Source organism: Annulohypoxylon truncatum (assembly GCF_022578515.1).
Source record: "Annulohypoxylon truncatum strain CBS 140777 unplaced genomic scaffold F4807scaffold_9, whole genome shotgun sequence".
NCBI classification, from domain to species: domain Eukaryota; kingdom Fungi; phylum Ascomycota; class Sordariomycetes; order Xylariales; family Hypoxylaceae; genus Annulohypoxylon; species Annulohypoxylon truncatum.
Genome location: NW_025953795.1, coordinates 153,785 through 167,946, shown reverse-complemented (window position 1 = coordinate 167,946; position 14,162 = coordinate 153,785). Strand labels below are relative to the sequence as shown.

The 14,162-nt window shown below is 46.6% G+C and overlaps 5 protein-coding genes across 5 annotated transcripts; 2 read left to right on the top strand and 3 right to left on the bottom strand.

Annotated features, from left to right (window-relative positions):
• Positions 1 to 261: 261 nt before the first annotated feature.
• Positions 262 to 1,722, top strand: F4807DRAFT_458403 (MFS general substrate transporter; the record flags this gene model as incomplete). Its single annotated transcript, XM_048001203.1, has 2 exons — positions 262 to 446; positions 513 to 1,722. 2 exons carry the CDS (start codon positions 262 to 264, stop codon positions 1,720 to 1,722), a joined length of 1,395 nt encoding a protein of 464 aa, XP_047856027.1.
• Positions 1,723 to 2,687: 965 nt separating this feature from the next.
• On the bottom strand, positions 2,688 to 5,330 carry F4807DRAFT_458402 (uncharacterized protein; the record flags this gene model as incomplete). Its single annotated transcript, XM_048001202.1, has 4 exons — positions 2,688 to 2,773; positions 2,848 to 3,127; positions 4,676 to 4,788; positions 4,865 to 5,330. 4 exons carry the CDS (start codon positions 5,328 to 5,330, stop codon positions 2,688 to 2,690), a joined length of 945 nt encoding a protein of 314 aa, XP_047856026.1.
• A 1,535-nt stretch (positions 5,331 to 6,865) lies between these two features.
• Positions 6,866 to 7,641, bottom strand: F4807DRAFT_472964 (uncharacterized protein; the record flags this gene model as incomplete). Its single annotated transcript, XM_048003059.1, has 2 exons — positions 7,159 to 7,641; positions 6,866 to 7,092 (listed from the first exon to the last, which is right to left on the bottom strand). The coding sequence occupies exons 1-2, from the start codon at positions 7,619 to 7,621 to the stop codon at positions 6,866 to 6,868; spliced, it is 690 nt and encodes a 229-aa protein (XP_047856025.1). The 5' UTR covers positions 7,622 to 7,641.
• A 1,841-nt stretch (positions 7,642 to 9,482) lies between these two features.
• Positions 9,483 to 10,625, top strand: F4807DRAFT_450735 (uncharacterized protein; the record flags this gene model as incomplete). Its single annotated transcript, XM_048000160.1, has 1 exon — positions 9,483 to 10,625. One exon carries the CDS (start codon positions 9,483 to 9,485, stop codon positions 10,623 to 10,625), a length of 1,143 nt encoding a protein of 380 aa, XP_047856024.1.
• A 234-nt stretch (positions 10,626 to 10,859) lies between these two features.
• On the bottom strand, positions 10,860 to 12,784 carry F4807DRAFT_472960 (uncharacterized protein; the record flags this gene model as incomplete). The annotated part of the gene is made up of 3 exons (XM_048003058.1): positions 10,860 to 11,517; positions 11,577 to 12,418; positions 12,470 to 12,784. The coding sequence occupies 3 exons, from the start codon at positions 12,782 to 12,784 to the stop codon at positions 11,151 to 11,153; spliced, it is 1,524 nt and encodes a 507-aa protein (XP_047856023.1). The 3' UTR covers positions 10,860 to 11,150.
• Between the last annotated feature and the right edge of the window lie 1,378 nt (positions 12,785 to 14,162).

The window sequence follows — 14,162 nt, the reverse complement described above, 5'->3', positions numbered from 1 at the left end:
GCCGTCATCTCGGAGATTCCCCACCGCTGTCCAAATGCCGTACAGGGGCACGGGGGCACAGGGGCACAAATAGGCGGGAATTGTTTGCTCAACGATTATCGGTCCAATTGCCGCCCTGCAATGCCGCTCTTTGCTCTTACTAACAGTCAGCAACTACAATATCTCAAGATTGGATAGGTAAAGAGGAAGTAGAATTTTAAGATGTAAAAAGCAATGTACAACGCCGTTCGATGTGAAATTAGGGATTGAATTCGCGTAAAAATGACTCAAGAAACTAAGGGCGTTCAATTGGGGCTCAAGACGGACGAACTCGGGGATGGACGCCAAACCGCCGTGACGCCGTCTGTGGGACCGCAAGCTGAGAACAAGCCGCTAACTCCCCCTAATGGAGGATGGATGGCTTGGCTTCAGGTCTCTGCCGCCTTCGTCCTCTATTGGAACACCCTGTAAGCTTGCCTCGAGCCACACCTATTTATCTTAGGTCAATCCCAATACTCATGCTTGCTACATAGTGGACTACTTAACGGCTTCGGTGCTTTCCAAACTTACTATGAAGAATCATTGCTTAGCACTGAGTCGCCGTCGGCCATCTCATGGATCGGTTCCGTTCAGGTCTTCTTCCTCATGGCCGGCGGTGTCTTCTTCGGCCCGCTTTACGACTTAGGCTACGCGCGCTCAATGCTCATCGCGGGCACGTTCCTTGTAACGTTTGGCTTCATGATGACTAGCATCAGCACGGAATACTACCAAATATTCTTGGCTCAGGGACTCTGCGTCGGCATCGGAACCGGCTGTCTCTACATTCCCGCCATCACCTTGGTTCCGGCCTACTTCACCACTAGACGGGCCATGGCGATGGGCGTCTCCGGAGTGGGAAGTAGTTTAGGCGCGACTCTCTATCCCCTCATCTTTGAGAGACTCCAGCCGCAAATAGGGTTCGGCTGGACTGTCCGTATCATCGCGTTTATTAACCTAGCTATGTGCTCCTATGCCATAATCATAGCAAGGCCTCGCCAGAAGTCCGCGCGGTCCAGCACCTCTCAAGGGCTAAGTTGGGCTTCGCTCAAGGAGGTTGCCAAGACCGCCGAACTCAAGGACTCGCGCTACGTTATCCAATGCGTCGCTATATTCTTCAGCAACGTCGCATTTTTTGAACCTCTGTACTATCTACAGAGCTACGCCCAGTCTCACGGAATGGAGGGGCAGGATCTAGCCAACTATCTGCTGGTCATACTTAACGCCGTTGCCATCCCAGGCCGTATCATACCCTCGTATATCGCGGACAAGGTTGGCGTGCTAAATACCTATATCGGAATCTGTGCTTTTACGGCGGTGAGTGTCTTCTACTGGATCAGCGTGAATAACCGAGCTGGAAATATCGCCTTCTCGGTACTGTATGGTTTCTTCTCCGGCAGTGTTGTCACCTTGGCGCCGGTCGTTCTGGCAAGCATTACCGACGACCTTAGTATCTTAGGCACGCGGCTGGGCTTCGTTGCTGTGCTGAAGGGTATCGGGTCCCTGATCGGACCTCCTATTGCCGGTGCCATCCTAGGCGCCACGGATAGCTATCTCGGTGTCCAACTTTTTTCCGGGCTTGCTATATCGCTTACCGCTGTGTTTGCTAGTCAGTTACGAATTGTGGTGGCTCGTCATAAGAAGTTGGAGAAGGGGAGATCTGAGAGCGAGAGCGAGCCTAACAATGAGTCGGAAAAGGCAGCTTAGATAGGTATAGATAGGTATGCTTAGACATTCTATGGGAATACACATCACGAACATCTTTTCACATTGCAACGGGGTTCGACTTGTTTGTTTGGGGATCATTACAACTGTTCCGGTAACCGGCTGGGCCGATGGAATATTGAATACAAGCAGGATATCAATTTCATGATAGGAGAACGGACGTGTTCAAACTTCGAGGTATGTAGGATAGCCCCTCCTTTAGGCGTTCCAGGATTGACCACAGTAGGGGGGGTGGATCTAACGTATCAACTCTACCTCCTTCACTGATCTGATGCTACAGACCCGTCTACATATATCACCGCTGAGATGGTAGCGAATGATATATCTTAATATTCTAAGAATTGTCCTTATTCTCTAAGAGCAGTGTTCGCAGTTATGTTCGCAGTTATAATCACAGATGACATCAAAAGCAGGAGATGCCAGCTATCACGGTTAGGCGTAAGCCTCTCTGTTAAGACTGTTCGATGTGTTAGAGGTCTAATCTATTAGAGGACTAGTAGCTAGGTAGAGGTCTAGTCGGATCGAAGTTTGATAGGATAACCTCTATATAGAATACACGCCTTGGCAGATTGCCATGGCGAAATGTCCATGCTCGGAGTCTGTAATTCTTGACGTGCTTGTGAAAGGATTTATTCGTCAAGGCTGGAAAGCTCAAAGATGCTGGGAGATACATCATGGGCATGCTAAACAAACATACGGCAGAAAGGGAGGTTGGCTCTAGGACCGAAGACTCCATGCCTGCATGGAAATCGCGACCACAGGCGGGCGAGGCCAGCTCCACCCGCCTAGGGTCACGATCTTGATTGCCTAGACGACTTTCAAGGCCTAGGTCTCATCTTGCCGTTTGTTTGTGTAGATTATGCCCACGATATATTTCCCAGCACCCTGAGTACTCGCCTGGATTGACGGATTATTCCGTGACCGTATCGTGGATTACACGATGTCGTCTAATTCGCCCCGGGACACCCATGGATGAAAGTGTCGTTGATCGAAAGTATATTGATCATCCCCATGAGGATGTAGAATAAGTGGCCTGTAGAATAGGTATGTTAGTAAAATAAGCGTACGGCGTTATTTGGATTTGGCAAAGGTGAGTACTGACCCTACCACCGCCACAAGTGAATGGTCGAAGAGGACACGCCTGTCCCCTAGAAGGGAGAATAGGTGCCGAAGTATAGACTACTGAATACAAGCTACCTAACCTGGGAGTATTCTCAACCAGGAAGGCGTCCAGATTCAACAGCTGTACCAGGACGTCTACCATGGACCCTTGCGCGCGGGTCTCCAACTCCGGAAGGATCTTCTCGACATGTTGACTCTCCCGGAATTCGTGGTATGAATTGTTCACCTTTAATCGGTAAACTTCGACGTCCTTAGTCTGGCCGACCTGTACTGAGTTAGTAAATTATCCTACATAGGCAGAGAAAATTAAATAACATACCCGAAGGACTCTTATGGACAGCTTGCATCTGGACGGCAAAGCTGTGTGCTTGGTGTAGCTACCAAGACTTGAGCACAGCTTTTGTGCAGTAAGCTGCTAGCCTCGTACTTTAAAAGTACGGGCGAAGGCAGGCCCGTAAGGCCGCCAAGTGGTGGCCGAGATGGGTGACGCCCCTAGGAGCGGACGGCTTATCAAACTCATTAGTGATGTGTTAAACAATTCGTTCACGTAGACACCAAAGAGAGAGAGAGAGAGAGAGAGAGACGGTAGGTATATGAGATTGCTTACCGGTATAAAGAACCGCCCATTATCTTTAGTAGAATGGCCCCATGGAGACCAAGGGATTCTGCGCGCGAGGAGCCATTGCGACTCCCCTACAATGGGTATGTCGAATTCCCGTTCCAAGACACCGACACCTAGTGAGAGGTGTGGTTGGACGGAATTCCAGGCACAAGCGCCCGTAGATGAGGACTTGGCTTGGATTGTTAAGGGCAGTTGTGGGTATAATATATCGAAGGGGCTTTGCCACCAACGTGCGTCTGCTTGTGCAGAGCACGAGTATAGTGATGAAGACGGGGGAGGGCTGCTTGTGGCAACGGTTGTGAAGAGTAGTGCAGTCTTGCCTTACTTTTCTAAGGAAGCAAGAGGAAGATAGTGAATGTATTAACGATGATGAATGTTGCGACAATGCATGTACGCAACGATGGAAATAAAGATATAAAATATTTAAGTTGGATGGGTTGAGGGTACGACAGCACGCGTCAAATCGTAGTTAGAAAAAAATGTTGTTTTGGAGAAAAAGAAACAGATTAGATTTTTAGGAAAGGGACGAGGTTAAGTACCTAACAACCCACACCCGCCTAGGCCACACCTATGACTGCCTGACTCAGCCATACGGCGACTGGCAACGAAAGCGACAAGAACCGACGGCTGTCATGGCGATACAAATAATTTAGGTACCTACCTCCCCAGACATGTTTACGCTTCTACTTCTATGTACGTTTTTGTGACCCATTAACGCAGTCCATCTCAACGACATTGCAAGAACTGCATACTCTCTCTTTAACTAGCAATCGTCCCCAGCTAGGGATTAATAGGCGAATATAACTTCATACGGACCTAGTGGACCAGACCTAGAATATAGAGCAGGAAAGGCACATGGTTTTACATTTATTCTGTCTTGAACTTGGTGTGCCAGCAGTGCCCTGAACAGAGCTTCTGTGGGTGCTTAGTTGTATTCCATCTACTAATCTCCGGCTGGCGACAACTGCCACTTAAAGAGATTTGAAGGCCGTACTTTTAAGCATCATAACAATATTCCTGTAGCACATGAAGCACGAATCAATTTAGCGAGATATGTCAATCATATGCCCCGAGAACTAGTAGTCTTTGATTGAATTGAAACTACATCTTTGGGCAACCCTCCATGATATTTAGAGGGTTGCCGGGTTCATCTTGGAACCCGAAAGCACCGGTGTGTTTTTCCGGTGCTACCCAGCACCGACGCAGCAGCTCGTCGGCTTCTCTGCCGACGAGCATCCACTTCACAGGTTCGTGAACCATGTGACCGATCTTATTTAGGGTCTCTAAGATCCAGAAGCGGCGACCTAATAATATTTGTATGTAAGTAACCGAATGTAAGAAGATAATAATAAGGGTCAAGAGGAGGGTAGGTTGACATACCACGACCATCCTTCAATTGGTATGTAGATAGTCCGGAAGCTTGTACTTGCAGAATGACATCTCGGAGAGTGATGCCAGCGTTCATTCGTCGGCCGATATGACAGATGCCGTTAGTCGTAAGTTTCTTCCAATCGTTGGAATTGCCCTCATCTTTGTTGTCCGTGAAGGTGCGAAGCATGAACACAGTACCCTTGACTGACTCTGTGTTGTACAACTCAATCGTGATCATCTTAGAATTTTGAAGTTCCAGAGCAATCTTCCATGGGTTCGGTGCCGAGGCACGCTGGTCGGGTGAAGGAAGTGCATAAACCCAGATACTACTAATCGTCCGGTCGCAGTAATTAAGCCAAGAGAAAACGTTGGCGGTTTCAGAGAGGACGAAGTATGCGCCGTCAGCAAATCGAAACTGGAGAACATCTGTTGCAGCTCCATCGACGGGGACGTAACGGATGTGATAGGGTTCCATGATGAGGAAAGATTGATATGTTGATAGAGTGTAGATGATTATGTGTGATGTTAACGCAAGAGTGGTTGTCGTCGTCTGATTAACAAGTGTCCAGTGTTAAGGTGGAACTACTGTTAATTGTAAGATGAAGAATTAGAAGTGAGAGTTGGATCAGGTTGTTAAATACCTAGGTAATGTTTCCTACCCGGGTGGTGTAGTTTTCTGCCAGTCCGAGCTTTTTTGACGGATGGGCAGGTGTCGAGAGACTCTCGATATTAAACATTTATTGGGTTTTTAGAATAAATATTAACATGACTCATCGAATCATTTGCTGGATTACATGGATCATTCTGTCCCAGCTGACAGCTGTCCGTAGTTAGACTTTTGAAACTGTACCATATCTTGTTCACTTGCATAGGGTTCTACGTACCTAGCCACAACAAGCCAACACTTCGTCGATGTACTGGACTTTTAGCCCTACTTTGTATCGTAGAAGTACGGTTCATCGAGATGCTCGATTTTTCGTCAGCAGTCGAATTTAGGAACCGTATCTTAGCAAGGACTTTACGAACACTTTGATCCTTGGCTTGCCGTGATGTTGGATGAGCTCATTTGAGCTGGCCATTTATAGCCTTGGAGACAAATAAAAGTATCTATTAGTTTAAAAATATGAAAGAAATGTTAGTAGTTTTATTGAAGCCATTTCCACGAAGGGAGATCTACCTAAGCCTTTGACTTATAGCACAGTAAGCACGAATCAATTTAACGAGCAATGTCCATCATATGCCCTGAGAACTAGTAGTTTTGATTGTTCAAAACTACTCTTATTAATACTTGGGGCAACTGCATTACCTCCTTGCCGTAATTATGTTCGGCGGTTAAGGCCCTCTATTATTTTAAGAGGGTTTCCTGATTCATCTTGGAACCCGAAAGCACCTGTATGCTCCTCCATGGCCACCCAGCACCGACGCATCAACTCGTCGGCTTTGACATCATGGGTCGTATGCTGGGCAACATCCACGAAATCCAGAAGCGATAACGTATTATTTAAATACGACGGTGTGCTCGAGGCGCGGAAGCTTGAAGAGGGTACTACTATGGCCCCGTTCAATTGGTAAAATACCGAGCCCGTTTACTATGACTACGGTTATTAATAGAATAAAGAAAAGGTTCACAATATTAGGGTGGATTTTATATAATAAACTAATAAACAAGGTGATGCATTTTTCATTGAGACGCAAATTCCTCAAAATTTCTGGGTGACTGTAGAGTGAAAGGGTACAAGCAATGATGACTGTCAAGAAAAGGCCAAGAAGACAGTTTGTACCCTCGACGTGTCCGTCTCCCCCGGCCCCTACTGGTAGAACCAGTTAGGGACAGAGACAGGTCATCTATGGGGATGGTGCTGTCGTAACCTCCTCCAATAACCTCCACCCAATATCCATCACCTAAAACTGACCAGAGGCAACCGTCCATATTAGTTGGTGAGGTATAAAGGCTGTCGACAAAGCCTAAGTGTCGTCTATCCTAATACCCTCCACCATCAAGCAGCGCAATTATGATCCTTCTCGTTGGGTGGAAGGGCGGCGCCACTGGCCCTCTGCAATGTTGAGCCGGTTGTCGGGCTCGTCCTTGAAGCCGTATCCGCTCACGGCCTTGTTTGGCTGCACCCAGCAGCGTCTCATCAATTCATCTGCCTCGCGGTGCATTAGCATATAGGATACAGGTTCGTAGATGAACTGTCCAATGGTGGAAAGCACCATGGAAGCCCAGAAGCGACGGCCTATTATTTGTTAGCGATTCAATATGAAAATAGAAAAGGGAGAGGAGGGAAGGTAGAATAACATACCACGGCCGTCCTTCAGCTGGTAGGTTAACAGGCCCACTGCTTGGACCTTCAGGATAATGTCCTTAAGCGTTACGCCTGCGTTGATGCGACGGCCAGCATGGCTGACGCTGTTGCTGGTAAGGTTCTTCCAGCCACTTAGTGAGGCAGCATTCGGGTCGTCGGTATATGTACGGACCAAAAAGACAGTACCGCAGGCCTCATTGGTGTCATATAACTCTAATGTAACCATCTTAGTGCTCTTTAACTCGATTGCGATCTTCCATGCATTTGGCTGCGAGTTCTGCACATCGGCAGATGGTAGTGCATATAGCCAGATGCTGTCGATTGTCTGACTAGAGAACTCAAGCCATTCGTCATAGGAAGCAGTAATTAAAACTACAAAGAAAGCTTGCTTTGCAAATTCAAATTGAACGGCGTCCCTTGGGACACCGTCAACTAGAACGTGTCGTGTATATGATTGCATCTTGAAGATGCAAATTAAGGGTATGTTTGTGATTTTAAGAAAGAAAGAAAGAATTGCGACAAGGGAACGTTGTTATATAATTAATCACCGTCCTGTCTGCCTACTGCTCGCCTACTGCCTGTCACCTGGTGACAACATTTTCTGCCGGGCAATAATTTTTTCAAGGGCGGGTGACGAGAATTACCACCTTGGTATCTTCCCGTGTTATTTCTTGCCTAATATTAGCACTGTTTACTGGATATTTTACTGAACTTCAAAGGGCATTCATCTTTCACTTACTGTTCTCCCATTACTGTTTAATAGCTTGGTCCTCTCCTTTATTTACCTAATATAGGAGCTTAATATAGGCCGTGAGGGGCCAACCCTTAGTTCGTGTACCTGTGTTATTTATTATCGTCATAACCTATGTACTTATGTTAACCTAGTTCTGTATAGCGTCGTCAAGGAACGTATTGTTAATAAACTCGATCTTTCGTTAATACTGAGAAAATTGGATATGGGCAAGTTCACGAAAAGCACTTTGCCCTTTGACAAGCTGTAATAGATACGAGGTAATTAAACTTACTCAGATGCATGACGAGGTAGGCCATTGCTATCGTTGACCATTAGAAGGATATAGTAGGGTTGCCATATTGCCATACAGATAAATTTACTAATGCAGCTACTGAAATATATATACTTCTGCAGTCAATTTAAGGTTCACTTATTCCAACTAGTAGCAGCAACGATAAGCTGTTTCCTTAAAATTTTGCAAAGTTCTCTACCTCAATCACGAAAACATTATCTCATTATTCCATACCGTTGTTGCTAGGTGTGGTTTGAGTTTCCCATGGACAATGTGCGCACACAGTACAAACACATACTAGTATACTAAATGCTTATTTTAACGAACTTCATCCCTAAATCAAAACATAACTAAAAATAAAAGCAACTAAGCCAAGACAGTGCCGGAAATTAGGGTGACTAAGAAAACACAAAATAATCGTTCTGTACCTTGAAAATCTTTCAAAATTGACTCATTAATTGAGCCTGTCCATGTACTCAAAAGGGGCAGTCCATACGGTGAAGCTCTTACCTAAGCGAGTACGTACCCCCAACCGCTTAGCAACAGCCGACAAGCTGCCAGCTTCCAGGATATTTACATAGATCTATATCTGGCCCGAGCTCCCAAAAACCCCCGACCCCCAACCCAGCCCCACCAACAAGTCGAAAATCAAGCTCGCGACGCCATCGCCGCAGGCGATTGACGCATGTTAATTCGTATATGTCGGAGACCTGCATGCAGCGGCAGTGATTGGCAGGCAAGCCTCAAATCTAGGGCGTGAATCTGATTGCACCAAGACAATTGATTTGTAGATCGATCGATTAGAAACGATGAGACTAGGTAGGTTGGGGGGCACAAAAAAGTACGTAGTGCGGTAGCGGGCAAAGATTTTGGGGTTGGATTCAGGGGCCCAGTCGTCATCAGCCCACCGATTAAATTCCCTTGTTTTTTTTTCTTTCCTTCTGTTCGCACCAAAAAGGAGGCTGGGCCAGTGACAGTGGGGAACACGTCAATTCGCAACCCGCCCAGCCTCCTATCAATCGGTGAAGTACCAAGGATACGAAGCCCAGTCCCGCTGTCATATATCGAATAAATTTCAATTGAATCGAGACTCCTTTTAGTTTTCCAATTTTCCAATTTCTTTGTCTTGTTCATTCCTCACTTCATTGAATTTATCGTCGTCGGGGAAAGTGTCTCTATTCTGCTTACTACTGGCTGGGTACATGCGCACCTACTACCTAGGCATACGCTGGCTTCCGAGTGTACCGCTTCCGCAGTCCTGTAGATTAAATGAGTCGCTCCGCCCATCCCACCGCCATGAATTCTCCCACCAGACCTCGTCCACGTCAAGCTCAAGCGCCACGTGACTACGACGACGGGCAACCAGCAATATATCACAACAGCGCGAAAGCTGCACCTAGTGCACCTAATGGGCCGCGTTTTGACAGCCACGACGACTTCTATGATTTCCTAGACAGCAACCGAGGTCCCATGTCCGGTCCAAGCAGTCTTGCCGGCCCTTCTAACGCAAACGCCAGCACTAGCGCACCATTGCATACGCAGCCCCTGCAGATGCCCCAGCAGCAGCAACGCTTCGGACAGAGTAGCGGCCCGTCAAACCAGAGCCCAACAGGGACGAGTCGTCCTCCGCTCACCAACTCGTTCCCGCCCCAGGGAGGCGGCGCTCCGGACAGGTCGCGACCCCCATCGTACTCGGGCAGCAGCCGTTCCGAGGAGATGCTTGTGGCAGATCGCACCCGCGACGACGGGCGAATCCAGCGCCAAAATGGGCGTCGGGGACCGCCAGAGGGAAAACCAGTATCGGGCCCACGACCCCGACCACCAACCAGCAGCTCTGCCGGGTCGTCTCCTCCTCGTAACTCGTCAGGGTACCCAATCAATCCGCAAGTCCAGCATGCGCAGGCTCAGTCAAAGTCGGCTTCCGCTTCCGCTTCGGATCCCAGCTTATCTGTCCCAGGCGCAAGCGTAGGCGCGTCGATCCAGCGCCTTAAGAGTCCCAGTGTGGCAGACTGCGTGCTACAACCGCTTGATCAGAAAGTCCGCGAGTACAATGACTTGATGAATCGCGAACAGGACGAGATGGACCGCCTGGATGCCGAGATCCGCGCGCTACAAGAGCGTCGCGCAGACGCCGAGACGCGCTTCCTCGAAGCCAAAGGCAAGCATGATGATTATAAACGACAGTATGTCGACGTCGAACGTGCTATGCGTGGGGAGATGGCGCTGCCACCTCCAACGCCTAGGGAGCAGCCGGCGCCGCTCACACGACAGCACACGCGGCCCATGAGTCTGCAAGATGATGACGATGACGATGATGATGACCTAGCGCTGCCTCCATCGTCGCACCGACGTATCAATTCTCAGCAGTCGTTCGGACGATCCTCCCAGAAGATGAGAAGTGGAGGCCGCTTCCGGTTCAGCCTGTTTGGCGACAAGTAATGAATGATGATCTTTCTGGTATGGGTCGTGACATATGGAGGGAAGCAGGATTCGTCGAGAGAATAAAAAGCAATGGCCGTGTAATTAAGATGGGATGGCCTAATGACTTACGCTAACGTCTTCTAAAATTCTCCGGTGTGTAAATGATAGGTTAATGGTAATGACAATCAGAGCATGTAGATGGATGGCATGGAAAAACGGAGTCAACTTAATTTGGAATTATTCCCAATCTCTCTTAGCGATCCATCATCCCGCGTGCTACACTCCGATTTATGGTCGGTCAAATAATATCCCTTGGTCGTCAACGACGCCAAATGCGTCAATATGTTATATGAGCTAAGTTAGTTCTAGCCACGTCTCTTCTCAACTCGCTAGCTAAAAGCTTGCGCGTCTAGAAGCCTCTTATACGACTTCGAGGTCCCTTTCGAATTCGCCAACGTGTTGCCGTCATCCGTTTCACTTAGCAGCAATGGCACAGCTAGTTTTTGACCTTGCCGTCAGCATGCTTGTTTCAGAAGAAACCTGCTACCACTCAACTCCTAGTACGCAGACTTTTTCTGGCTGGGAAGACCAGCCGAAGGTTAAGGTGACACGGGAATATAACAAAAATTCCTCCATGTATCTTAGAGATTCGGTACCAAGAGTAGTTAAATCCTCCCACGATTGCTCAATCAGATCGGGTTCCGAGTCGACCTCTTGGGTTTCGTCTGCTGCACTTCCAAAGAAGAGTTGAGTCCAAGCGCCATCGCGCCATACGAGCTTATTAGCTGCAATCATACCACTTTCATCGACCATTGACCCGATAATACGTTGATTCAACACGAGATCCCTCTTCAGTTCGCAATTCTTGCATATTGCGACGGGTTTGTTCGAGTAGAGTGGCATATTGCAACTGAGCACGTCGGTTGATCAGCGAAGCAAACGACAAGAAATAGGTCTTCAGGTACCTACCATTCGAGGTAGCAAAGAGTTCCTTTACGCCAATGTTCCATCAATTTCATTTCAAGAATGACCACATTCATCTTCCCAGTAAAGTCGACGATAGATTCGGGATGGCGAACGCGATCTTCTACGTCGGCGATGGTAAATAACGTTCGATCCGGACCGTTAATAGCCCGCTCGGTATCCCAAGTATTAGAAGGAAATGGGATATAGACGCTCTGCTTCTTGGCCATACTCTTCACCTTATTCCTAAGCCAATCGGCATCAGGAAACATTGGATTGACATCGACCATCGAACTAAAGCCAATTCCAAGTTCCGGGGACGTGCCTCTATTTTTATAGGTGGGCTTAGAAATGAGAAGGATTGTCTCATTGGGAACCCAACTCTTAGCCGAAGGAACCTTGCCTTCCCAGAGCTTCAAGACGCAAGTTGCCGTATCGTCAAATATACCTACTTCTACCATTTCAAGGGTCTGTTGAGTTTTCTTTGACTGGACTGTCCTCCGCGGCCCGACGCTTCTCACACAGACGAGAATTTTGCCCTCACCTAAATCATAACCGGTGGAAAGAAAGGACTTTAGCGTCATCAGCGCTGGAAGATATTCATACTCTTTTAGATTACACTCTAAAGGGCAACGCAGTATGCGATCTCCATCCGAGCCAGGATCATCGTTATGGACGATGATGTGTGTTGCGCCATTGCGGCCAGGGTACAAAGTCGTAGTTGAAGAACAGAAAGGTATACTGCCCGACGAAGCCCCCGTTGAGTCGCCAATGAAAGTGGTCCATATTGTGACTCTTCGGCCGAGAAGTAGCTGGTAATCAGACACTTTAATGTAGTACACTTTTACCTTCGACCTCTGGTTATTATCGAAGTACACCAATGCTGCAAACTGACTTACTGCAATGGCCCCTGATCCATCGGTGACAACAAGAAAATGAAAACCTTGGTCGCGAAAATTGTCGGCAAAGTTCACAATCCTCCCCGAAATCTGGTAGTTGTGAGGACCAGTTTCGAGGAGAGAAATTGGACATGTTTCATAGTGTCGTGAGGGTTTCCAAGGCCTTGATAGAGGGTCAAGTACTGCTTCAACCTCAGAAGACGTGAAGCCATCTCCTGGCTTTTGCGATTTCGAAAGCCCATCACTTGTACCCTGAGAGCTGGGTTGCAGTTCCCTGGAGTAAAAAGACTGAATGGAAGGGAAATTGACATCCATGTTGACGACGGCTTCATGGAAAATGTCGAGGAGTAAGGAGGCACAGCCTGGAAGGATACGTTCAATTTCGTAAGATGAAGATCCATTACATGTAGGCAAGTAGGGACGTAGGTAAAAAGAAATTTACGCATTGAGAAATAACATTGTTGATTGTTTAGGCTCTCAAACTTTATCCTATCACGAAATAAGAGCAATTTCCTTTCCAAGGTTTTTTTCCTTAGGTAGGTACTTATCATCACGCAAATTCCAAAGAACGCTCCTCCCTCATGCACAACCCGTAGACGTAATACGATGTGTCGCATGACTAATTGATGGCGCAGGTTTCCATATGGATGGAAGGGACAAACGTCAGACATCAGATTTATATAGGTATCTAGGTATCTACGTAAGTTGAGCTTAAACTCAATCGCTACAGCTCCTTAATGTTCTTGATTGAAGCCTACCATAGCGGCAAAATGTATTTCGAAGAAATCATTTTATTCTAAAAATCATTTTAGTTTTAAAATGATTTTGATAATTTAATGTATCTTTTCCTATTAATTTACTTGGGAAGGTATATACATAGGCTCAAACGATTTTTTAAGTTAAGAATCATTTTAAAACTTAGAATTATTTTATACTTTTGTAGCTATAAGGTATATATTTTGTAGTTACGGGGTTATTATTTTCAACGTTCCTGGCGACCTGGCTAGGACCTTGTATACACCAGGCTACAGCAATACCACTTTTAATTTAGAAGATTTTTTTCCCTTCCCCATCATTTTTGTCACTTTTTAAAAACTTAGAAAAAATTTCCAGGTTTTTTCTTTGTATTTTATTTACAATCATACGCACACCACCCTCGCATTAACATCAATACCTACTACACCTAAAAAACTTAGGGTTTTTTTCCTCCTCCTCCTCCTACACACATCAACGCCAATATCGATCGTGAAACACTTGCTATACCAAGCTTGATACCTAGAGCAGTAGCAGTAGGACAGTAGGACAGTAGACTGCTAGTAGGCACGTAGGCGTGTAGATGCGTAAACGCGTAAATCAGTAGATGTGTAGACCAATAAACCAGTAAACCAGTAGATCCATCTGTAGAACTGTAGAACTGTAGAACTGTAGAACTGTAGAACTGTAAAGCTATGGAACTGTAGAGCTGTAGATGTAGCTCGTCCCCTGCCATGCTACTAGTAAGTAGCATGGCAGGGGACGAGCAGGAGTACCAAAAAATAAAAAAAAACATTGCTGCCTACACCCTAAAAATGATTTTTAAGTTATAAAATGATTTTTAATTTTAAAATGATATAGATTTTATTTAACGTTAGTTATTGGTCCGGGCCATTCTAAACTTTAAGAATGATTGTTTGGTTCTGCATATTGCCGCTAT